The 24268-nt window shown below is 30.6% G+C and overlaps 2 protein-coding genes and 1 long non-coding RNA gene across 3 annotated transcripts in view; all 3 read right to left on the bottom strand.

Annotated features, from left to right (window-relative positions):
- Positions 1-1661: 1661 nt before the first annotated feature.
- On the bottom strand, positions 1662-4732 carry LOC149883664 (uncharacterized). Its single transcript, XR_016455945.1, has 3 exons — positions 4081-4732; positions 3659-3884; positions 1662-1907 (listed from the first exon to the last, which is right to left on the bottom strand). It is a non-coding gene; the product is annotated as an uncharacterized LOC149883664 (long non-coding RNA).
- A 5503-nt stretch (positions 4733-10235) lies between these two features.
- LOC145185848 (protein phosphatase 1 regulatory subunit 3B-like) lies at positions 10236-12263 on the bottom strand. Its single transcript, XM_080061883.2, has one exon. It carries the CDS (start codon positions 12261-12263, stop codon positions 11325-11327), a length of 939 nt encoding a protein of 312 aa, XP_079918009.2. The 3' UTR covers positions 10236-11324.
- A 354-nt stretch (positions 12264-12617) lies between these two features.
- LOC145185847 (fumarylacetoacetase-like) overlaps positions 12618-24268 on the bottom strand; it is a 28240-nt gene continuing 16589 nt past the window's right edge. The window contains exons 14-15 of the mRNA XM_090098788.1: positions 13488-13589; positions 12618-13159 (exon numbers count right to left, since the gene is read on the bottom strand). Of these exons, the coding sequence (XP_089954914.1) occupies positions 12965-13159; positions 13488-13589 (297 nt within the window). The 3' untranslated portion in view covers positions 12618-12964. The remainder of the gene's footprint in view (positions 13160-13487; positions 13590-24268) is intronic.

Raw genomic sequence — 24268 nt, 5'->3', positions numbered from 1 at the left:
TTGCCCAATATCTTTCGATAGGAAGTAATTTGGGATAACTGGGTGGGTTGGAGTGTTTTTCATCGTAATCTACTTTACGTTCTCTAAGTCAGTTTAAAGTTGTCCCAGAGTAGTGACATGATGCTGAATCGGGCCCAAACAACGGATTACCCGTATGAGATCTTAAAAACGCCAAAGAATGCTTCTTGAGGCATTCTTTGATGTATATTTCGGTGTTAATTGCTCCCGTAGCCACAAAATAAGAGCTTCTTTCACCACATTCACAAATTGCTTGCCAAACAAAGAATTTTTTAGCGAACTTTTGCATTCTAAATCATTTATATTTGGAATTAAGTTTTTTGCGATTAGTTGCTGAATAACATTGGTGTCCCGGAAGAGATCGGAAATATGCAGCACAATATGTTTTATCATCAATAATTAAACAAGATTTTTTAGCACATTTTTTTAAAGAGCAGTTTTGAACAACGAATTGGAAGACTTTCTTGCTTTTCTTTACAACGAGGAACTTTTTTTCTTATTATAAGATTTATAGCCACAATTTCCCTTTACTCTTTGTATAGTGGAAGCATTTGTCTTAGATTATTCGCTAAAGTTCGAACAGAAATCTCCAATTCCTGTCATAGGAATCGTTCACTTTTTTAACAAGATCTCGTCGAAGAAAACCTTTTTTTCTTCCACTTCCTGATTTCTTTTTGATTTTACCAGTGTCTTCAAATCATTTCTCAACGCTCTGCACTATTCTCAAAACAATCTGCAGTTCTTTAGAAATTGTTTTGTTTGATACACCAGGATTTTCAACGAGAAAATCCAAAATTTTTTCTCGCTTCTTATCTTGATTTGATGATATTTCAATTAAAATTAAATGTAAAGATAAATTTTAAAATCAAAAAATTCTTCTTAAATTTTTAAAATTTTTTTACAGTTGGCTATGAGTTCACAGACACTAAAGGGGTGAGAGTGCAGAAGGGTAGGGGCAGGGCAGGGTAGAGGGAGGGCAGGGCTGGGCAGGGGTAGCTTAGGGGAAAGGGAAGAGGAGGGAGTGGGGCATCCGTGCTTAATTAAATTTTTTTTTGGGGGGAGGGGGTTGTCCATTGTGGAGACCCAGTGGAGATTTGACGTCCTAAGACGTCCAAAGAGGAACAAATTTGGTCCGGGCTTCTGTGACCTAATTAGATGTTCACGGTGGTCCAAGTCAGTCGAATTTCGTCTTGATTTCTAATTCGGTCGTCTATTGACGTCCAAATAAAATTCTTTGGATATTTCTTTTTAACACGCTTGCGCGAACTATTAACCTACATTGTTTTTTTGTCATTGAGTTAAATGATGATAAATATATATTAATTAGAAATCTAACTCACGCTTCCGCAGTGAAGCAAATTTTTTGCTACCCTAGGTTTGTTTTGGCAGCCTGAAATGACGCAATGATAAATCAAAGCAAAGCAAAAATGACTAATTGTCAGTTTAACTAAAGCAGCTACCAGCTTTGAAAACTTAAAAAACTTGCTTCACTTTCTCTTACAGAATTTTTTTAACTAACTTTTTTATTTTCTCTAGATTAGACGGATTAAAGGTGTTGGTGGTTCAACGCCACGTAGCATAGTTAAAAACGTGTTCGACTACATAATGACATAAAAGGGAAAACGGAAGTTTGTATCCACAACGTTATACAAATGTTTAAAAAGTAAGTTCGTTTATATACCAAATTATGTTGAAAGGTTTCTACAGAGTGTTGCTATGAAGAATAAAAAAGTATAATAAAATTTAAGTATGTATATAATTATATAAATATTTAAATAAAAAATAGTTCTATATTTTGCTTGTTTTAAAAGCAGTTATTTCAGAAAAAAATGATTTTGACGTAGGCAATATCGAGACACTCGTAGACGACTTGATAAATCGAGCAGTGCCTAAATTGAAAAAAGAAGAAATTAAATAGTATAAAAGCTCTTCTTTTTTTTTTTTTTTTTTTTTTGTTATAGCATTTATATTATCTAATCTGTATATAAACTAGTAAATATATTTTTAACTTCAAAAAAGTAATTATTCCTAGATTTTAGTGATATTAATGCCCGAATACAACGACCATAAGTTTAATTTGGACGTCCGCCAGATTTCGTAATTCGTCCTAAAAGTGTCTAAAAAGGACGTCCGTGAACGTTTAATATGGACGGACGAAAAATGTTTCATTCAGACGTCCAAGAGACGTCCTAAATAGACGTCCTTGGGTCCAATATGGACGTTCACTGAACATCATTGGACGTCCAAATGCCTACTAGAGAGGTAGAGGAGAGCATATGACTTTAGCTCTGTTCATTTTCTATGAGAAGTTGTTAAGCTCAATATAAACCTAAAAATGAAAATAAATGTCAAAAGTCAAAAGTTACATCAATCAAAAATTACTTCTATCAAAAGTTACATCTATCAAAAGTTACATCTATCACTTCAAATCATCTCACAAGCCTAAAATTAATAATTTTTAGAACTCTAGGACCTTGAGAATGGGATTAGCTTCTCAGCCTAATTTTATTTTAGTTGATACTCTGAACACCCTATATCGCATGCCGAGTAAAAAATGACGTAATACCTGTCAAATACTAATCCAATGAATGGGTATTCGCGTCACAAAGTCCATCAAGCATAAGAGTAAAAAAGTAATTCAACCAAATAAATAAGTGCTTTCTTTTATTTATTAAATTCATTTATCTACAATCACCCACTTGAGAGATATTTATCAATTCAAAAAGTTTTCGAAAAGTGGGGAGCAAGAAAAAAAAAAGAAATAGATATTATCCTAAATAATTATTATGCGAAGAAAGTTCCAAAGTTCAAATTGAAAAGATTTTTCGAAAAAGTTCATAATATCATTTTTCATTAAGAATGAGCCAGTAATCAAAAAACCTTGTATATAATCAGCTTTGGATGATAAGGAAAACATCATTGGATTAAAAGCTGTTTTGATTAGTAGCTGAAATGGGTTTTCTATAGGAGGGGGAACAACAAAATTCTTAAAGTGCTACGAAAAAAAGACCTTCTCCCTAAAACTTAATCAGTTGAATTTATATATATATATATATATATATATATATATATATATATATATATATATATATATATATGATTAATAAAGGACTTCTTCAGCTAAGAGTGCTCTAGGATAGCCCACTGACAAGAGCAACTACATTGAAAACACAGCGAAGGATAATAACTTTGTTGATACTTAAAGTTTCATACCGGCAATCATCAGCAAAAATACATGTTGAATAAATCTTTACAAAAGAAAACGTTAAAGTTGGAGTATCATAGGAAATGTTAACCTTACTAACCAACCACCAGAAGATGCCCCTGAAATAAAAAAAATGAAATTGCCACCTATGGGGGCGCAAATTTACTAAAAAAACTTTATTGGTACTTAAAGTTTCATAACAGGGTACCACCAATCATCAGCCAAAAAATTTTGTTAAGGTTCATTACTAGTTTCATGACCTAGTATTCCTCTACCAACATGTTTCCAATCATCAAATCCTTTCTCAAAAGTTTATCTTAATCAGTAGCAACAGGATTAACCATTGTCTTTTTACTAGTTCACTATAATTTGAAAAAAATTTCTCTTACGTATCTGGTTAAAAAAAATTTGTCTTACGTATCTCTTTAAACCTACCTTTCTGATACATGACGATTTTCTGATACATGATGCCAGGAGGCATATTTTTAGATAGAGCTTTCTTTGAGAAATCATCAATTAAATCAGGATTTTTTTGCCATTTTGAAGGATCACTATGAAATTACACCTTGACTCTCTGGTGTAATAATGTAAGAGTCGTTGTTTGTAGCAGATAGGTCACATCCACTGTCTTTATCATGTTGCACTTTTATACTTTGACTTCCTAGTGTAACATTGGAAAATAAATTTACTCACAATTAATTTTGAAGTTGAATCTTTATAAAATAAATCTTCCTTAGTTATATTTTGTTTACTAACATTCATTTCTAACTATATCAATATTTATAACTAAATATTTACATCAAATTAAATAACACTTTATAGTTACATAAGTGTTAGTTATAAATTATAGGCTATACCTGCATCAGACGTGGATACTTAAAATTTTCTTTCCCCTTCAAGGATCCTCAGACTTCCTTTACTTATTGAGACTTCTTCTTATCTCAATATAATACCGAGTTCCACAAAAGAACCTCATTTTAAACAAACGGCCGAACCACTCCAAACATAGCAACACATTTGGCTTTGATGGAGATTTTGAAGTATTTTTGAACAACTTTTTTTATAATTTTTCCGTATCAATTTTTTCATCAGAAAAAAAAAACAAATATGTTTGTCAAATTTCTATTTTTTTTATTCAAATTCACATTTTTCTTTTGCCATGAAATCAATATAAATTAGTAGAAAAACAAAGATTATAATTTTATTTTTCCTTTTTTAGATTTTTTTAGTTTCAATATGGGGTAACACCGATTGATCTTAAAATATAACTGGATATATCCATAACAGGATATATACGCTATAGCGTATACCGCATATTTTTTGAAGCCAGTTTTTGCCTCTCAAGATGGCGGCGGAATTAACGAACGGCCATATGAAAATTAAGAAGTTGATAACAATGAAGTTTTATTTCTTATGTTCATATATTGATAAATATATAAGTTTAAACAAAAATCTAATTTTTTGATTGAACATAAAATTTTTTTTTCTCAAAAATAACGGAATATTATGTATTTACATAAATTTCAAATACAAATATGTTTTTTTGTTTAACAAAAAATATTCTTAAAATAACTCGTTGTATACTGACTTTTTTGTTGTTCGTTTTTTGTTATAAATATGATAAAATAAAATACCATTTCTCAGTAAAACTAAGGATAAATTTTAATTTTAGTTTGTTTAAATTTAGTGTGTGTAATTGTAGTGAAGAAAAAGTGCTGATGATTGCTAACCAACTTGACTATGTTGTCAAGTTGGTTAGCAATTGTCATTTTAGTCCAAAGAAACATAGTTATTAGGTCTAAAGTAGTAATTGCTTGTACAGAGATCTCAAATAATTAGCATTTCTTATATAATTTATGTACCTTTTAATTCTCAACTGCCCATAGTTCTGTGTGTTAGAAGGTTAATAACACAACTCCATGGTAGGCAGCTGAGGACTGGCAAACTAGGAGTGATTATGAAATTTAAGAGATATTTATTAGTATTTACAAATACAAACTTAAATGTATCATACACTTTTTGATAACCAACATATTGTATGTTATTAAAAAATCCCCTTAACAATTTTTAAAGTAGTTTTGAACAACAAGTCAAAAACAAAAGACTCAATTATTGAGAGCTATTATTATTACAAAGTTAGTTATATATTAACATTACAAAGAATGAAATATAATATATTAAGTTTTATTGAAAAAAATATATATATTCATTAACTAAATAAATAGTATATCCATTAACTAAAATATAATGCATTATAATTAATGGATATATTATTTAATAAGAATATTAAATATAGAATATAATAAACTTATATTCTATATTTAATATTCTCATTAAATAATATACCCATTAATTACATTCATGTGCTAAATAATCCTAGAAGGAACCTCTGAGTTGTGTGTACTCACAGCACTCAGCTAATAGTTCATGCAGCATCCACATATCTAGTATCTTGCTACAAAAATAGAAAATATAAAATTTATCAAAGTTGTAGTTAGACACCATTGCCGCTTACCATAAAGTTATGTTATCAAACTCACTACATTGGGTAGCTAAAAATTAAAAGGTACATAAATTATACATAAATATTACTTTTAATCGTAAATTGCACTTAAAAATTATATCGAGTATTTTGAACTTTAACATTTAAATATATTATATCATTGTCTGATTTTTTTAAAATCATTTCATTTCTTTCAATTTTTAAAAATTTGTTTCATGGTCCAGTTTTTCCAACATAAATAACTCTAATTATTTTCTTTTGTATTTCTGTAAAACCTTATAAAATGTTCATCGGTCGCCGCTAAGAGCACTGATCGCCGCCATCTTGAGAGGCCAATTTTGGCTTCAATTTTTTTAAAAAAAAAAATAGAGCACTTTATCCAGTTATATTTTAAGATCAGTGGGTAAGATCACTAAAACCACATGTTGTTTCTTTAAGCTCATAAACCTTTGAGAAAGTCGATGATACTTGATGTCATACAACGTAAATGATTGTCGTATAATTTTTTGTTGTTGATGAGTTAGTCAAAAAAAAAAAAAAAAAAGTTTAACCATAGATATTTTAATGACGTTAATCAAGTTTTCTTTACGACGATACCAAAAATAAGTTCAAATTGAAAATATCCACTCAAACAATAGTTCGAAATTAGTTGGAAAATAAACTGACGAGAGTTACCGTTAGTGTAAAAAAGATTCTTCCCTACCGCGTCTAAAAACTCCTTCAATCTTCTCTCCTCCTTCATACTTTTAAAGTGTTTCCGCCGATCCTCGCAAAAAGAGTAACGAATGATTTTTACCCCAAAATACTAAACCTCTTTTTGGAAGCAGTAACACATCATCAAACAAACAAAAAATAAAAAAAATCTCAAGTATTGCAAAACCTGTTGTATCAAGCCATGGTTTTTGAAAAAATATCCATGTGACTTGTGAAATGAGGTTATGCGTTGCTTACTTGATAAAGACTTATGGTTGCATATACACAGTACAAAAAACTAAATACAATCTAGTCTAATACAACTAAGTCCCCATTGAGTAAAAACAGCAACTTTTTTCCACCTTTTCTTGTATAAAACACTCAATCTTTATCAATTCCACTTATTTCAAACTGACACTTTTTATCAAGTGTTTCCAAGATTTTGATGGAGCCATTAAAAAGATAGTGAAACTTTAATACAAATTTCTTTTGCTTCAAAAGACGTAGTAACTTTATAAATATTAAATAAAGGCATATAATTTACATAATTCTTAAAACGATCTTATCCATTTGTTAAAATATTGCCATTTTTTGAAATTTTATAAAAAGAATTTATTTTAGATAATAGTCATTTTTTACGTTTGGGTGAAAAAGTGACGTTTGATGTGGCGTTCATTTTTATATTGTATGTCATATCTATGTATATAAATGCATATATCATATATCATGTCATCATGTATCATGTACCATCATATATCATGTATCATGTATGTATATCATTTATGTATGTCATATCAATCCTGATGTTAAAGCAAGTTAATTCATATTTTTATTACGTCTTTTTTTTTTTTATTATTGCATTCTTCTTAATTTCAAAGCAAATAAAAGCAACGAGACGAAAGTTTAATGTTTCTTTTTTCCCAGGTTGTCCATAAAAAATGATCGATCTTTTTTTTTCTCTAAAAAATAATTGATCTCTTATTCAGCGTCTTTGATAGCGATTTTCAGTAAAATTCCTCTGCTTTAAAATGGAAGTTGTTCAAAAATAGTGAGATTTATACTTTTTGTAAAGAAAGTTTTATGCAAAATCAGATTTTTGAGGTGTCTTTATTCAAAGATTTTCCCTGAAAAAAGATGTAAGCTCAAGATGACGTTGAACAAATCTAAAATGTTTTTACAAACAGAGCGATGCAAATGAAGGATGCAATTAATGATCATTTCACACAAAGTTGTTTTATTATTTAAATATTCAAATGGTTTTTTGGTTTGGTTCAGTAAAATAACTGCTACTTAAGTAAAGTTTGTTAAATAAAATTCATTTAACAAATGCTGTTTGTTCTGCAAATGAAGCAATAATTTTGGAAAGATTTCGGAAAAATATCACATCTTATCTTGAGCATTCACAGTTCATTAAACCGTTCTAGTGTAGTATCTATTTTTTGCATTTATTATCATTAATTTTTGATTAAAGCTTTTTTAAGGCTATCTTAAGGGCCTAAGTCAATCTGTTGGTGGCAAACATTACCAGTTTATCACCAACAGAGTAAAAACGACTTGCAACTACCTGTTTGTGCTATAATTAACCATTGTTAGCTGCACTGAATTATGATGCGCTTTACACTAAGAAAAAAAGTTCCTCTTATTTCACTTTTAATATAATAATAGCCAGTTTTATTATCAACATTAACTATATCAATTCGTAACGTTCATTATTATCCTGATTTCACTAGAATAAATTGAAGCATATTTATATTAATTTATTATAAGTATTTATTATTTATAATTAAAAAAATTGAGCCAAATAGTTTTAGAATCATTCACTTTTTACAGTACTTTTTACTTTGCGGCATTAAATCATGCGTACAAATCATGCGTGCAAAAACTTACGTTTTTAAAGCTAGCGTTTAAATTTCGTGTAATGAATTACTTACCAAAAGCAAGAATTCATTTTAAATCTAATGAAGTTCTGAAGTTAACTTTATGTTGATTACTTCTTCAATCAAATTATTGACATTTACTCTGACAAAATGTCATTAAACTTAAAAAATATTTAACGCTTTTTTAAAAACTTAGACAAGTAATGCAACTTAAAAGTATTCAAAACACGGGTATGGAATCAAACTTAGCGTTCAAGGTTTTAGAGTTGCATGACGGTAGTTTGTACTTTTTTCTCTTCTTGAAACAAAACACGACCACACTGCCGAAAAATACTTCAGTTAGGTTTTAGTAGTTTTTTTTTTTTTTTTTTTTTACCAATTATAGCGTTTTTTTCGCTATCCTTACAAAACGTCTTTACCAAAAGTAAAATCCAACTCAAGGTTTTGGTTTAACGAAAAAATTCGTGAAGCAATAAATACGATCATTTCCCCAAAAACTTCGTGAAATAATAAATACGATCGGTGTTCACGGCTACTGTCGTAACCACGAACTTTCTCGATTTTAGGTATTCATTAAAATTATCGCGTCCCAGGCTTCAGTAACTAGTCTGTCAACTTTGTGAAATGACGTCACTGCAAAAGCATTTTAAAAAAATGTAATTTTTCAAAATGTAAACAAGCGTATACATTCAAGAAAAATTTAAATGATTTATGCCACACCACATTTATTTACTATGCTTAATTAATTATATATTTATATTTATTATTAAAAGTTTTTTACACCCTGGTTTTTAAAAATAATTTTAAAAATGATAACGACGCTGATTGTTTTTTTTGCAAAGCTCGGAATAGAGAAAAAGTGTTTTTTAGTTCGACAAACATGATTATCAACTTAACCAAAGCTAACATTTTTGGGAAGCTGTTAGATTGCTACTACATCCTCCTAAATAGGAAGAATTAGAGTCTTTTGATTTTTGAGGAACTGGAATCTTTTACTGAGTGTCCAAAAACTGCCAAAGGAATTTGAACTACTTGTTTTTTTTTTGTGAGTTAGCCGGCTGTGTATGTTATATGAACTATGTAAGTTATGCAAACTACATAATACAATAAACTTCTACAACACCATTCTCTCTCCGCTCCAACCCCCTCCCCCATTTCCTTTTTATCTCTAGCATTTTTCGAGAAGACGCAAAAACAAAACAAAAAACCGAAGATTTCTGCTGATGCTTTTTTATAATTGTGTTTTACTTATTGACAGTATTGTTGACAACCTGATCAATATAGTCTTTTACTGACTAATTAGACAAAAATCTATTGTTAAAATAAAAAAAACTGTATGGTTTTTGTTTGCGGAATAAGGAAAGAGCTTTAGACATTTTAGCCGTAAAAACCATACTAAACAGAATTATGATAATACACTACCGGTAGTTTAGTAACTTAAAATTTAAATCTTGACAAATTTACAAGGGCTTTTGGCTTAAATCTTCGTAGTTTTCTTCTTGTTATGAATTAGAAGAAAAAAAAAAAAAAACGGAAAATAACTCACGCAAAACATCTTTAATAAAATTTTTCAGTCCCTTTCATTACTATCGCACTCTTTTGCTTAAATAATCTAGCCTTTAGACTAATTAATAGTTGCTATTTTCGTGCATTTCAAAGAAAATTTGTCACGTAACGAGTATCTATTTGTAAATTTAAAACTCTAATCTCAGTTTCTTTAAATTTAAAACTTGCTTTGTTCCTTTTATCAGAAATTTAGAGAGCAGATTTATATTTCCATACGCAGACGATTTTACTAAGAAAGAAAAAGAACGATTAAATGAACTAGTCAGGGAGGTTGGCTTCATATTTGGTTGAACCATGTGTTCGCTGAGTTTATTTCTTGTAAATTATCCCGACGGTGATAATTTTAAACGAGTAAAATTCGTTCATTCAATAATTTGTTTTTATTTGGAATTTTTTCACTTTTTTTCTTTTCTTTGAAGAAATCCTGATCCAGTTCCTGTTTAAGAGCTCTTTTTCTTACATTTACTAATAGTATTAACATTGAATATAACAATAGCAATATTTAAGTATTCTGTACCTTAGAACCAAACCATCTAAATTAAAAAACCAGAACAACGAAAAAAAAAAAACTTTTAATATACTGACTTAATATGGAAAGATACTGTGAAATGAAGATTAACACATTAATTTATGTAAGAGGTTTTGTTATGAGATACGGAATTTCCAGCGTGGCAAGTAACTGCATTTACTTTAAAATTACTACTTAGAAAAATTAGTAAGATATCCACTTCATTCTGTACTTGGCAGGTTAAAATAAACAAATGTTTGTGAGGAGTTTCACATTTCCTATTTACACACTAAACAAGTTATCTAGTAAAACTGTTTTATTGACTCAAAACGTCCGAATTTAAAACATAAACCTTGAGCCTAGTTCATTTCTATTCACCACATTCCAACGTGGATTTTTGTTCATTCAAATCAACAAAAAATCTTTGAGTTTTTGAAAGAAAATAAACCAATTTTTTGTCAACTAGCTTTTTTTATTTAAAGAAATTTGAAAAATTGTTTGTTTTTGTTGTTTTTTTTGATAAATTTTAAAAAGTTTATAACTAATAGTACAAATTAGCATTAAATTAATTACATTCTAATGATAATATATGGCACCGTCACTTGTTTAAAACCATTTATAAACCCTTTATATAAGTTTTTCAAAAGCTTAACCTGAGAGTCTACTCAACAAGAGCAGCAATTTATGAAAAATATCTCTGAAAATAAAAATAAGTAGTCAAATCTTAGAGATTGGTATTTACAACGAGGTAGCAAAAATGTGTAAACAACAAAAAAAACAGTTCTACAAAAAAACATCCAACAATTGAATACCTTGCATAGAATGCGGAAATTTAGATTTTCGTGAAGTTAATAACGAAAATCCAAAAAATAATAAACTTACAAAACCTTTAAGCAAAAGAATTTTTTTTAAAAAAAGTTACATACTATGTCATAGGCAACGATGAAACACATTTTACTCATATTTTATATCCCTAATTCGATAGTTTAATCCATTATTATTGTCCCAGTATTCCCTATTTGCCACTTTATAACTTATTGCAAATATTAAGTCTTGGAAACCTGGGGGTAAACACACTGAGAACATAAATCTGTCAGTTTTTCCGTCACTAGATTTGGGGACGTAAGTTGCTTCAATATCATTGAAACTCTGCCATTTATTTAATGTATATCTAATAAATATTTCTTTATGGTAGTCAATATTCTTTGTAATGATTATGCCAGTAACTGTTCTTTCTCGTACAAAACACTTTTCTAACGCCACGTTATTTTTATTTACGAGCTCAAAAACGTCTTCTTTTTGACAAGGGTCCACGAAGCATGGGGCAATCTCTACCGCCACTTTCTTAAAACATCCGTTATTGTTGAAGCTATCGACTGATGACCGTATTGATGGCAACATTGAAGAAGAGTTTTGAAAAGAAAACCTTTGCGTGCTTTCGTCATCTGACAAGCCGCAATCGTCAAGACGTTCCCAACTTGGAATATAACTCCTCACTTCAAATAAGTTCAAGTTGTTATCGTCAGCAAACGAAACATTTTTATTGCCAGCAATAGGTAGTGTATCTTTTGAGGTTAACTCGGCAGTCACCACCTCACCAGCATTCGTGCAACTGATTGATCTTTTTAATATACCGCGGGAAGGAGTAGCTAAATATTTGTCAGAGTAAGATTGCGAAATGCAAACACCAATACTTGTTGACAAATTTTCAACTGATCGTGCCATGCTTTCGAAACTGGCATACTTCTTATCAATTTGAACTGTAGAATTCACCCAACGGTTTCTTGATAAAAGATTTGATAAATTTGTACCCATATGATTATTAATGCCGTTACAAAATTGATTTGAATGCACTAATAAATCGTCTACTTCAAGATTGCCATTGTACTTCATTATTGAATATATTTATATGGAACTTTTAAGGAGTTAATCCTGATGCAAAACTGTTGGAATCTTACTACCCAAATAAAATTTTGTCCGAAAAGATATCCGAGAAGTCTATTTACAGTGACGCAAATGCAATACAAGCAGATTAATGAAGAACAACCAGAAATAAGAATGATTTTATAAACGCTAACAAAAAAACTACGCACATTCACAAAACGCAAGCTTTTTAAATTGTTTTCGAAAATTTTTTATTTATATTTTATAATCAATTTCCCACCCGGGGGTTTGAAATATTCCCAAATAACAAACTTATGCAGCAATGACGTAATTCCGGATATTTTAAAGAAGGCAGAGAGGGAGTGTAGTTGGTTGTTTTGACCGAAAATTGTTATTTTGAATATAAAAATTGAATTTCCTTACATGGCTAATAAATAATAATAACATTACAAAAAAGAGAGAAAAAAAAAAAAAATACAGTAAAGAATTTATAAATCAAAAAAAATTTCAAAACTAAAAAAAAATACATCACATAAATTCAACTTCTCATCAACATTTAATCAGACAACTTCAAACTAGAAGAACTGTTCGCATGAACGACTTTAAAGCATGCTCTCAAAACAATATTCGCATGAACGACTGCAGAGCATCTTATGGCGATATTTACAAAACAAAGAGAAAATTGAAAAAAGATTTCAAACCAAATTAATTTAAAAAGAATAAGCAGGCGTAATTGTTCCAACGCAGTCACCGAAACCAACTCGGTAGCCATCGCCCTGGGCATAACCAGTCATAATAACACAGTCACCATCTTTTAAAAACTTACGAACATGACCGTTGCCGAGAGGAACATCTCGACTACCTTTCCAAGATAGCTCGAGCAAACTTCCAAATGACGATTGAACCTATTTTAAAAAAATTGAACTAATTTTTAAAAAAAAAAATCAATAAAAAGAAATCCTGCAAACTAAAACGAAACTTGTCACTTTGCTGCAGGTGGGTTAAAACTTTTATGAGTTTTAATTTGACAAATATATTTTTGAGGGAATTCTAAATTTTAACAACACTGGAAAATTATTCTTTTCTTATTAGCGTAAATATGTAAATATTTGGTTGGTTAACCGTAGAAAATGGTTAACAATTATCGAGGGCTGGGTTAGCTGTAAAAAAAAAAAAAATGTTCGATAGATCTCACACGAACTTAGTTATTGTTCAATACCGTAAACCACTTACTGAGCCGCTGATTGTTCCAGACCCCATTAAATCACCGGGTTGAATATTGCAACCAGTAACAGTGTGATGAGCCAATTGCTGCTTCGGTGTCCAATACATATGCTAAATTAGAAAACATAATATATGCATTTTTATGTACCAGTTCAAGACAGGAATCAGAGAGGCAATTATAATTATTGCTGCAAGATACTGCTAATACAATTTTAGCATTTTATTGCTTTTTGTTGATAGAAATTAATTACCTAAATGGTTTTCGGGGGTAAGATATAAGCTAAAAATACTGAAGAAAAAAATTGTTTAAACAATGACCTAATAGATTTTTCATTAGTAGGTATTTTAAAAGCTGTATTATTCCTTTTTTGGACACAAGTAAGGCTGGAATTTACAAACACGAATATTACAAATGTTTATTTTCACAAACATCAGTATTATGCAGAGAATAAAAAAAGCGTAAGTTATTTAATTGAGAAATCGTGCTAAGTAGCACGTTTATTACAAATTATTTTCAGTTTCATTTCGCCAGCCTTACACTTACTTTTTTTTAAGCCTTAAGTATTTACTTTGACAGTGTTGAAATAAACCTCAAGTGAGGCAAGAATAAAGACTATGACAATAACCATCAAACACGCTAACATATGTACAAAGATTACGAAAAATTCCAAAAGAACAAACTAATACACGTGTTCGAAGCGAATAATCGCTGGACTGCAAAAAATAATTCTCATGAATATTAATGTTTTTTTAAAAAACAAACCGCGCAAGTGTTTTACAAATGAAACCTCTTGAGAATCAAATTCGGAGTAAAGAATCGTTAATAATTTATTCGTTAGAATTATTGATCTTAGTAATGATGCCGGGGGTAAAATTACCGCAAGCTGAACTGAATAGACGTTCATAATAACTGAATGAAATAAATTTAAACGCAAAAACAACAACTTTGTTCTTTCTGTTTTAACTTATTTTAGGAAAAGATAGTTTACAAAATGGTATAATGCTTTAGTAACTCTAAGAAAGGTGATACAAATGTGTCTTCACCGTTTTATTACTGTGGGATCAGTTCGAAAGAGATCATGTGTTACCCCCAGGTGTTAACCAGACTACCTAACGGAGATGAATTTACAGCGGCGTTATTATTAACAATAGAATAACGACCTCAACGTAACTAAACCGTTTACCTCAATTTTTTGTAGTTGAAAAGAAAGAAGAGCCTCACTTTTCCACTACTGAAGAAAGACAATGAAACGCTAAAGCAAAAAGTGTGGAAAATCGCAACTATGTCAACAAAGCACTATTTTAATTATAATTGCAATTAAAGAGTAACGCTTGGCAAGCTTTAAGGTGGACGAAAATTAGACGACAGGAACAAGAGATCTGTGGAATTCAATCGCATTTATATCAACAAAACATCTTTGAGAACAATTTATCTTAAAACGTTACCAAAGCGAGGTCTATCACATAATTGGGTTTTTGAGACAACATCAGTCTTGATTTTATCAGTGAAATTTAATGACAATCAAATTGTACTAGTTTTTTATACCGCAAAATTTACCGCAAAATTTTGCTTACGCTTAAAAGTAAATGAAAGTTTAATTATTTTCAATCATAAAGTTACGAATAAATAACATTAAATTTTCGGCGCTTAAAATAATTTTTTTTTTTTTTTTTTTTCATTCTTAGCGCCAGGTCCATTACCCCCAAGGTCCACACACTACCCCCAAGGCCCCAGTTGGGATGTAATTAAAACTTTTAATGCTATTTTTTTTTTTTAAATCTCAGCAACAAGAAAAGAAATTAAAACAATAGTCTATTAAACTATAGTGATTTATTGCCTTCTTCATTAGTTTAGTTTCTCTACTGATTTTAATTAACAATAGCTTTCATTTATTCTTTTATTTTACATTTTCTTTGAAACATCTGGATTAAAATTTATGATTTGTTTTTCTAAGTTATTTTTTTTGTTCCATTATAAGAATTCCTTTATTTACCTCGCCATCCCCAATACTGATAATAATTTTTTGCTAAATTCCAGCTAACTCAGATAACATTAACATCGACTTTAAACAATTCTTTAAACCTCTTTTTTTACGTTTCTACAAACTTAGAAAGTTTTTTAAAAAAGTTAGTTGAAATAAAGTTCTACATAAAAAAAGTATAAGGGCCCCAAAAGAAATTAAAGTTGATAATGATAGTTACTGGCGAACCTTAGTTTATGGAAAACTAAAATTATGTTTGTCATCGAATGGAAAAAATAAGAACATCGCAAAAAAAAAAAAAAAAAAAAAAAAAAAAAACCTTCAAAAAGTATTTACATTGATTTATCATCAATTAATGTTGTTCTTATTTGATTTGGTATTTATTATGGATAGGAAAGGATTTATAGATTTATTGCTAAAATCTAAGTAGTTAACCAATTAGAAAAGGAATTCCTATAGTAATCATAATATTTAAAAAAAAACGTGCGATTTTTCACGTTTCACGGTGCAAATTTTCTGACGTCACTGTTGGTATGGTAAAATAAAATTAAAAAGAGCGAGAAAAAAAAAAAAAAAGAAAAGAAAATAACCTTCAGATTACCGACGCCAGTTATCCAAAGTAATGTCAAATCTGCGTTTGTTAGTTAAATAATAATAACAAATCCGTACGATTTTTGATTAATGTAAAAATAAGTGTGAACCTAGAATGTTCTTCAGGGGCGGAGGAGGAGAAAACCAAAAATGCAGCTTTTGGCATAAATTAGAATGAACCAGACAAGCAACCCTTTCTGTCGGCGTTTCTCCAGCTACTATCATTAAAACGTGTTTTCGAATATACTTTCAAGAGGTTTAGCTAGTAAAACCTTTTTGAAGTACGTTTAGCATCTATTACGTGAAATATGAAATTACTAACACTGGACGCAAGCTACCGAGGGATCTTCGCGTCTGCTCAGAAAACGCGATAAGTTTTACAGGGTTTAGAAGCGTTGTCTGAAAAATACATTACTTTTTAATCAATAAATGTAAATGCAATACTTTCTCTGCAATATAGATGATTTGAAATAAATTCTGGTTGATAGAATCAGTTGTTGATGAAGGCTCACTAGCTCAACTTGCTACTTAACTTTAAAACCAAGTAATGCTATACCTTTCTTTAGTAAATTTCATTTGTATTTCATTCGGCTAGCTAAACAAACACTTCCCTCTTCAATCCTTTTTCAAATCATAATATATATCAAAACTCCTTAAACTAAACTAGAAAATTCTGCAATGAGCAAGCCCTAACTTAAGCTAACAAAGCTGAAAGAATTGCTGAAGAAAATGTACAGAAAGAATGCAAATAACACCTTGAAAGCATACAACACTTATACTTCAAAATTAGTTAACAGAATGGATAACAACCCTTCTGGAAGTATTTATAACTTTATCTACTTTGTAGATGAAACTAACTAAAATCGATTTTTCTAACCGAACAACATGATCTATGGACATTGCGATAAACGTTTTATTCATTTTGACACATGCATCCCCATATCATCTAAAAAACCTCTAGAAAGCATGAATTAGATTGCATTTACATGATTTTAAACTAAATGCAAGTTTTATGTAATATTTGTTGGCAATCGTCAAGATGTTTTACACCAAGTAGTGACACCAAAAGAGAATTTTTAGAGAGCTATTTTTTATGTGTAAAACGTTGGTTGGTTAACTAAATTAATAGTTCCCAACTACGATGTCGAATATGCAGAGCAACCATTGCGTTTCTGAAGCCTCGATGAGTTAAACAGGATTTAAGGATTAAGTCTAAAAAATCGGCCACATTTACGTCAGATCATTTTGAGATCAATATTTGTATATACAATATTTAAGTAGAACATGGAGAGCATGCAAAGCGTCATAATTGTAACCTCGATATCAAATGTTTAGTTCGTAACGTCAAGTTACACCGTCTAATATTGTTTGTTCCGACAAAGACTGTTATTCGCGAGTATGCCATTAACTCGCAATTTAACTTTTAAATGAAATTACGTTTTTTTACATTTGTACAATTAGTAGTGTGAAAATAAATAGTTGAGTGAAAACAACGTGACACCTTTCTTTAAGTATTCAGCTAGCTAAACAAACACTCCCAATAAACACCCTCACTCCTTTTTTCGATCATCATACACACCTAAATTCTTAAATTACAAAACGCGAATAACGTCCATTCACACTTAAAACAACGTTATAAATTCATTGAAAAGAAATCTCTAGGGATTATTCAAAATTTTTTTTATTTTTTACCAGGATGGACAACTATCCTTTGAGATTTGTCGCTTTTATTTCCTTCATTTAAGATTCAAGGCTGATGTTTTTTTTTATATAAGGAAGGGAAAATCTTAGAGCTTTGTGGTGAATCCTTTGTTAAATTTTGCATTTTGCTATCCGAAAAATCCTTGAGCTATTATCTCCATTTCTTAATAAAAGCTACTACTGAATCTTGAAGCATAAATAGGTTCAGTGTGATAGCTTTGTTTAATTCATGTTTTTCTGTAGAATAACAAATTTTTCTATGAAACATGTAAAACATTTTGAGACAAATGAAAAAAACTACGTTTTTAGAAATAATGCAAAAAAAAAAATGCAAGCAAAAAATTATTAAATCAATACCTTAGTAAATTGAAATAAACCTAAAAAAAATGCTAACGTTTATCTTTTTACAAAGTAAAGTAAAAATTATAGTGACATCTATTATGTAATTATATCTATTTAGAACAGAGAATACCTATTTTTTACAACCACACACGAACTCAAACTTAGAAGTCATTAAGATACTATTTTAAAAATATTTAGATGATGAATAGGCTACCCTTTTTTAATAAACTGTTTTCTATGATCCAAAATTGATCAACAATAACCACGGCTAAGCCTTTATTTTTATTAACAGATATTAAACTGCTGTATAATTGGTGATAAGTTTCTAAAAGAATTCGATTAGGAATTCTGATCAACCATCTATCATAGAGAATTCCAGGCCCTTAAGGTTTGTTTTTAAGACTTCCTTGTCACCACTATGGTCTTCAGATCTCTCCACAAAATTTTGAGTGGATTAAAACCCTGACTTTGGCTTGTCTTCTTCAAAAAATATATATAGTTTTCTGAAAACTTTTTGCTTTTTCGAAGGTCCACTGCGTCCCTAGGCAGAAAAATTCTGCAGATTGTCAAATATTTGACGTTATAATAGTTTTTTTTCTTTACAATTACAAGGTAGCTGGATCTATTAGCTGAAAATGCTTCTCGTTCTCATCCACCATGCCTGGGATTAAATACTAGCAAACGAGAATCATAGCACAAACTACTCAAATTTTGCTTTGTCAGACCGAAGGGTTGACCAAAATACCTACTTAGCCCTTTTAAATTTTCAAGCGTAAAGCTTTTTAAGCTTTTTAACAAAGTTTTGCACTGCAAACATTCGTACTTAAGAAGATTTTGAAGTACCTTTGTCGCTTGTTTTGAAGATGCGGATCTTCTTGATTTTAATACATTCATTTTTTATGCCACTTTCTTCCGTTTTATTCAATTGCCATTTCCTGACCGCGCATATACTTATTCTTTTTGTCTCTGAATTGCCTTCTTAATGTTGATTATTTCCTTACATCACTTTTGAAATGTTTATTACATGCGTATAGAGAAGAATGCAATTTTAAAATAAAAATTACATATAGAGAAAAATCTATAATATTTTATGCAATTTTTAATTTTTCCCAGGCTGAACCAATATCAACTTTCACAGCTAACATGGATTTCAAATTAGTCTTTACAGGGTCTTTTTCCACATTTTAAACACTGCTTTTTCTCTACTTAACGCTAAATGAATAATCTAGACATGTGTAAGCAAACAAAAAACGATAACACTAAAGGATTTTTAAAATATGACTAATATTTTAACATTTTAAGGTGAGGGAACCAAAATGAAAACTATTTCATAACAGAAAAATCAGTATTAAATTACATACTTTCTAGATTTTAAATCAATTACTATATTAGGATCTGTTGATTTTTCTACTTTTTGTTTGATTACGTTCAGGGGGTAAATTAACATAAATTTAAAAGATCGTGAGAAAAGGAAAAAATTGTTGTACTAGACATGTCAAAGAGTAATAAATACCCTAAATCCAAATTAAATATAAAATACCAAAAATATTTTGTAATAAATTTTTTTTTTTTCCCCCATAAAAATACTAATTTTTGTAAATATTTATTTCCGATGCTTTACAAAATTTTTTACTAAATTACGAACCAGAATGATCCATAAGGTCCGTAAAAAATTAAGACATTCCAAATTTTCATTTAAAGAACACATGAAAATTCAATTAAAATTTTGTAACTGTTTTGCAGGTAGCTTTCAATGAATCCATAGAAAAATTGTCTCAAAAATCGGCAAGAAATAATTACGTTGATTATCAATATCAGTTTACCCGCGGTTGGCGGTTAAACTGTTTTGACGAAAAGTGTGTACTTCTAAGATTCGAAGGAGCGTGAGTGACAACTTTGTGTTTGGGAGACGGGATGAGAAAGTGAATGCGGTGATTAGATTTAGGACATGGAACACTAGAGGATGTAACAGAGAGGATGTTTTAAAATGGCTGCTAAACAATAGCTTCCGTGATCAGCGGTTTAAGAACCGATTTAGTCTTTCTTTGCGAATAATTTTTAAAATTATCAAACAAATACAAAAACAATATCTGTTATAAAAAACAAAACTTTGCTGATTTCTTCATGTTCATCTAAAAGATCATAGTTTAAATGCTTTAAGTTGTCAAGGGAAAGTTATCAGGGGGTTTTGTATTACTATTTTTCGTTCATCTTTACTGATTAAATATTCAACTTACTTTGCATTTTAAAATTGCATCTTGTATAGAATTTTTCGCTCTGATGCCATGCTTGCCTTTTTATTCAAAAAAAACTTTTTAAGCCTTCTTGATGCATATCAAAAGAGCAGAATTTCGAACGATATTTTATTTTAATTTCAAATTGGGGCAATCCGTAGCCGAGATAGCTGGAAAAATTAACCAGGTGTGAGAACCTAATAGTGTTGGAGAAAGCAGCGTGCAATAGTGATTTAACAAACTTTTTTCAAGAGGTTTCAGGGTTGTAGATGCACCCCGTAGCGGTCGACCTACAGCAATCCAGGACAACGATTTAAAAACCCTGGTGGAAGCTGCTCCACCCTAAATTATTCATGGGCATGCGAAAGAACTAGGCATCTGTCAAATTGCTGTCGCAGATGATTTAAAACGAATTGGAAAAGTGAAAAGGCTTGAAAAGTAAGTGCCTCACAATTTGAACGATCAGCAGAAAATGTCATGTTTAGAGGTTTGTTCTTCTTTGCTTTTGCGAAACCAAAGCGACTCATTTTTGGATAGAGTCGTCACATGTAACAAAAAGGGGATTCTCTATGACAACGAAAAACGTTCGGGACAGTGGTTAGACTTTGACGAGCCTCCCAGAAACTTTCCAAAGACGAAAACCCACCAAAGAAAGACTGGTTGTAATGTGGTGTGATCACTATAAATTTTGGGAAGTAAGCAAAACCATTACAGCAGAGTATTACTGTGAGGAAATCGACAAAATGTAACTAAATTTGCGTCAGCAGCAGCCGGCACTGGTTAACAGACGTGATCCTATCCTACTGCACAACAACGCCCGCCCGCAAGCTTCGTAAATCACAATCCGAATACTGAATGACTTGCAGAACGAAGTCTTGCCTTAACCACCACACTGCCCAGATCCTGCGCCAACCATCACCTTGTCAAGTACTACAATAACTTTCTCGTCGGTAGAATCTTCGCCAATCAGGACCAGGCAAAAGTGGCTTTCATGAACTTTATCGAATTCTGAGCACTAAATTTTTTCACTAACATGTACAGTGGAATCGAGGGGCACAGTGAATAAGAAGCATTTTCAAGATTAAGATGTTGTTTTTCATGATAATTTCATCATTTTATGTACTCAAATATAAGCAACCTTTATTTATAGTCGTTTGCCCATAAACTTTGATTACCAGTTTTTTGAAGTTATTAATTTTTGTTTTTAGTCAGCAAAAGAAAGTTTTCTTACCTTCCTTTTGTTTATATATTGATATTAGGGTTGAAATAATTTAATTAATAACTTAAAAAGTTGAAGTTTACTATTCGGATTATTGATATTTATACTTTCTTTTAGTAGTTTAGCTTTTCCTTTACAAACACTTTTGTCCCAAGAAATAAACTTGAATTTAATTTGTTATGGGTGGGGCAGAGTGAAACGGGATACAGTGAATCAACTGTGCCCCATTAATGATCTTTAGATTAAATCCATGCATTTTAAACAAACTACATGAAAACGAAATTATTGGTGCTAAGATAATGGGTGATGCGGAAGTTATCGGACAAAATAAAAACAAACTACTATTATATTTTTTTTAAATAAATCATTTATCTTTTAATAAAAATATATTATTTTTTATATGAAAAAACACCACCATCTGCAATTGATCTCAATTTTGCTCTGACGCCTTTCATATGCGACTGTAAAAAGTTTAAATCAATTTCTTGTAGTTTTAGTTTAATGCGATCAATCAAAACTTGCTCTGTTGAAGCTTGCCAACCTCCCTCGTAAACCTTCTGTGCCAAATGTCCCCAAAAATTTTCAATTGGTCGTGCTTGAGGCACATTTGGGGGATTGGATTCTTTATCAACGTAATAGACATATTGGTCCATCCAATTTAGAGAATCTTTAGAATAATGAGAACTTGCTAAATCTGGCCAAAATAAATAGTTAAAGTCTCCATGATACTTGTGAATAAATGGAAGAAGTCGTTTTTCTAAACATTCATTAATATAGATTGATGAATTGATCGCTACAGCCTTGGAAGTGCGAAACAATGGCTCGGACATACCACGGTCAGATATGGCTATCCACATTAACAATTTTTTTGGAAATTTCTCTTTTCCTATAAAACGAACACTTTCTGGGGATGTCTTTTTGTTGTTTGTGTAGTATCCAGAATTTCCAGGCATGTTGTCCCCTGCAAAACAAAAGTATTTTTCGTCATCGATGACTAGAAGCGATTTTGTGTTATAGAGTTGGTTAACTAGTTTCCTGCTTCTTTTCTTTGCCTTTATTTGTTGTTCTATAGTGTATTTTGGAGTCTTTTCACGTTTTCTATATTTAATATTCATTTTTTTTAACTGACGACCAATTGTCGATTGATTTACACCGAATTTAATACCTATTTTTCTCTGACTGACCCCTTTTCGATTGTTGACAAGTCTCGTTAATTCGGCTTTCTTTTCTCTAGTCCAGGATGTCGGACGACCAGGGTGCTTTCTATCAGAAAACGATTGAACAGTTTCAAGTCTTTTTAGGTTATCATATATTGTACTTCGAGCAAATCCTTCCTTTTCAAAATGATTTACGGTTTTTTTTTTTTTATATATTAGGTTTATTTACAAAAAACATTTTTAGTCGCTTTTGAAAAGATTCTCGTTCAGCTGCATTTAACCTCATTTTAAATAATTGTGTTTCAAATAATAAAGTTTATATTGTATAGAACGTTCATGCCTACGCATAAAACCACAAAAACTAATTATTATGCTCAAATAATGAAATTAGGATTTGTCCAATAACTTCCGCATCACCCGTTATGAGATGTTTTATTTTTATTATTTGAATAATTTTTAAATATATGAATAAAACAGATAAAAATGTATTTGGAGATCTTTCTTTAACCAGAAGCAACCTATTTGTCACGTACAACAAGTTTTGATAAAACAAATGTTGTAGAATTTTTTAAAAATCTGAATTGTTTTTTTCTGTACTGTACAATAACTTTTCTCATCTGGATGTAGATGAGACAGATTAATGTACAGTACAGAAAGTAAGGAATATAAAAGTCATTGCCGGTAAAAAAGATATGCAAGTAGGAAAAATTGCTTCAGCAGAGAAGAGTATTCTGGTTACAGTGCTTGCTACGGCAAATGCTGTGGGAAATGCAATTCTTCCATTCATGGTGTTTACTATTATGCATTTAAAAGACTAAATGGTACACTGTGCTCCACCTGGAACAGTCGGCACAGCTCATGTGTCAGGTTGGAAGATAGTATTTATTTATGAAACACTGTATTAAATCAACAAAATGTTGAAATGAGCAACCGGTCTCATTAATTTAGGACAACCACGAGACACCTATTGAGACGATTAATCTAGCAAAAGAAAAAGGGGTTGTCATGTTGACACCTCACTACAGCTACAAGATATAATCTTTAGACAGAACTGTCTATGGACCATTTAAATCCTTTTAAAATCATGCTGTAAATCCTTTTATGGTGAACAATCCAAGTAAATTCCATAACAATTAGACATTTCAAGCTTGGTTGGTATTGCGTTCCCTTTAGCATTTACTCCTAAAAATATAGTGTCAGGATTTCGATTTACAGGGATTTTTCCGTTCAATCCAATGATTTTAAGCGTTTAAGGCTTTTTAGCTCTTATGCTACTGATCGACCAATAGAACAATGAAATGCTGATTTCAAAATTCAAAATGTATAGATTCTATCATATCAGGAATATGAACTTTCAAGTTTCAATTTCAAAGAATTCATAATGCCAGGATCTTCAACCTCAGAAATATCTCCTGAAGAAATAACCCCCTTTCCATAAGCACCGCCAAGAAAAAACAGAGGTGGAAGAAAAAAAAGGAAAGACATTAATTTTAAGAGAACGTAGAAAAACATAAATTCACAAAGAAATATAAGACTGAGTAGAATTGCAAAAAACGATTGCAGC

This window comes from Hydra viridissima, unplaced genomic scaffold (genome assembly GCF_058129835.1).
Source record: "Hydra viridissima isolate aposymbiotic clone 2 unplaced genomic scaffold, HvirCarnegie_v1 scaffold_9, whole genome shotgun sequence".
In the NCBI taxonomy this organism is placed as follows: domain Eukaryota; kingdom Metazoa; phylum Cnidaria; class Hydrozoa; order Anthoathecata; family Hydridae; genus Hydra; species Hydra viridissima.
The sequence above is the reverse complement of the archived record's forward strand: the minus strand, read 5'-3'. Positions and strand labels throughout refer to the sequence as shown.

What these genes read in the sequence shown, in the direction of transcription:
- LOC145185848 (XM_080061883.2), bottom strand. Translation starts at nt 12,263, where the DNA reads ATGAAGTACAATGGCAATCTTGAAGTAGACGATTTATTAGTGCATTCA.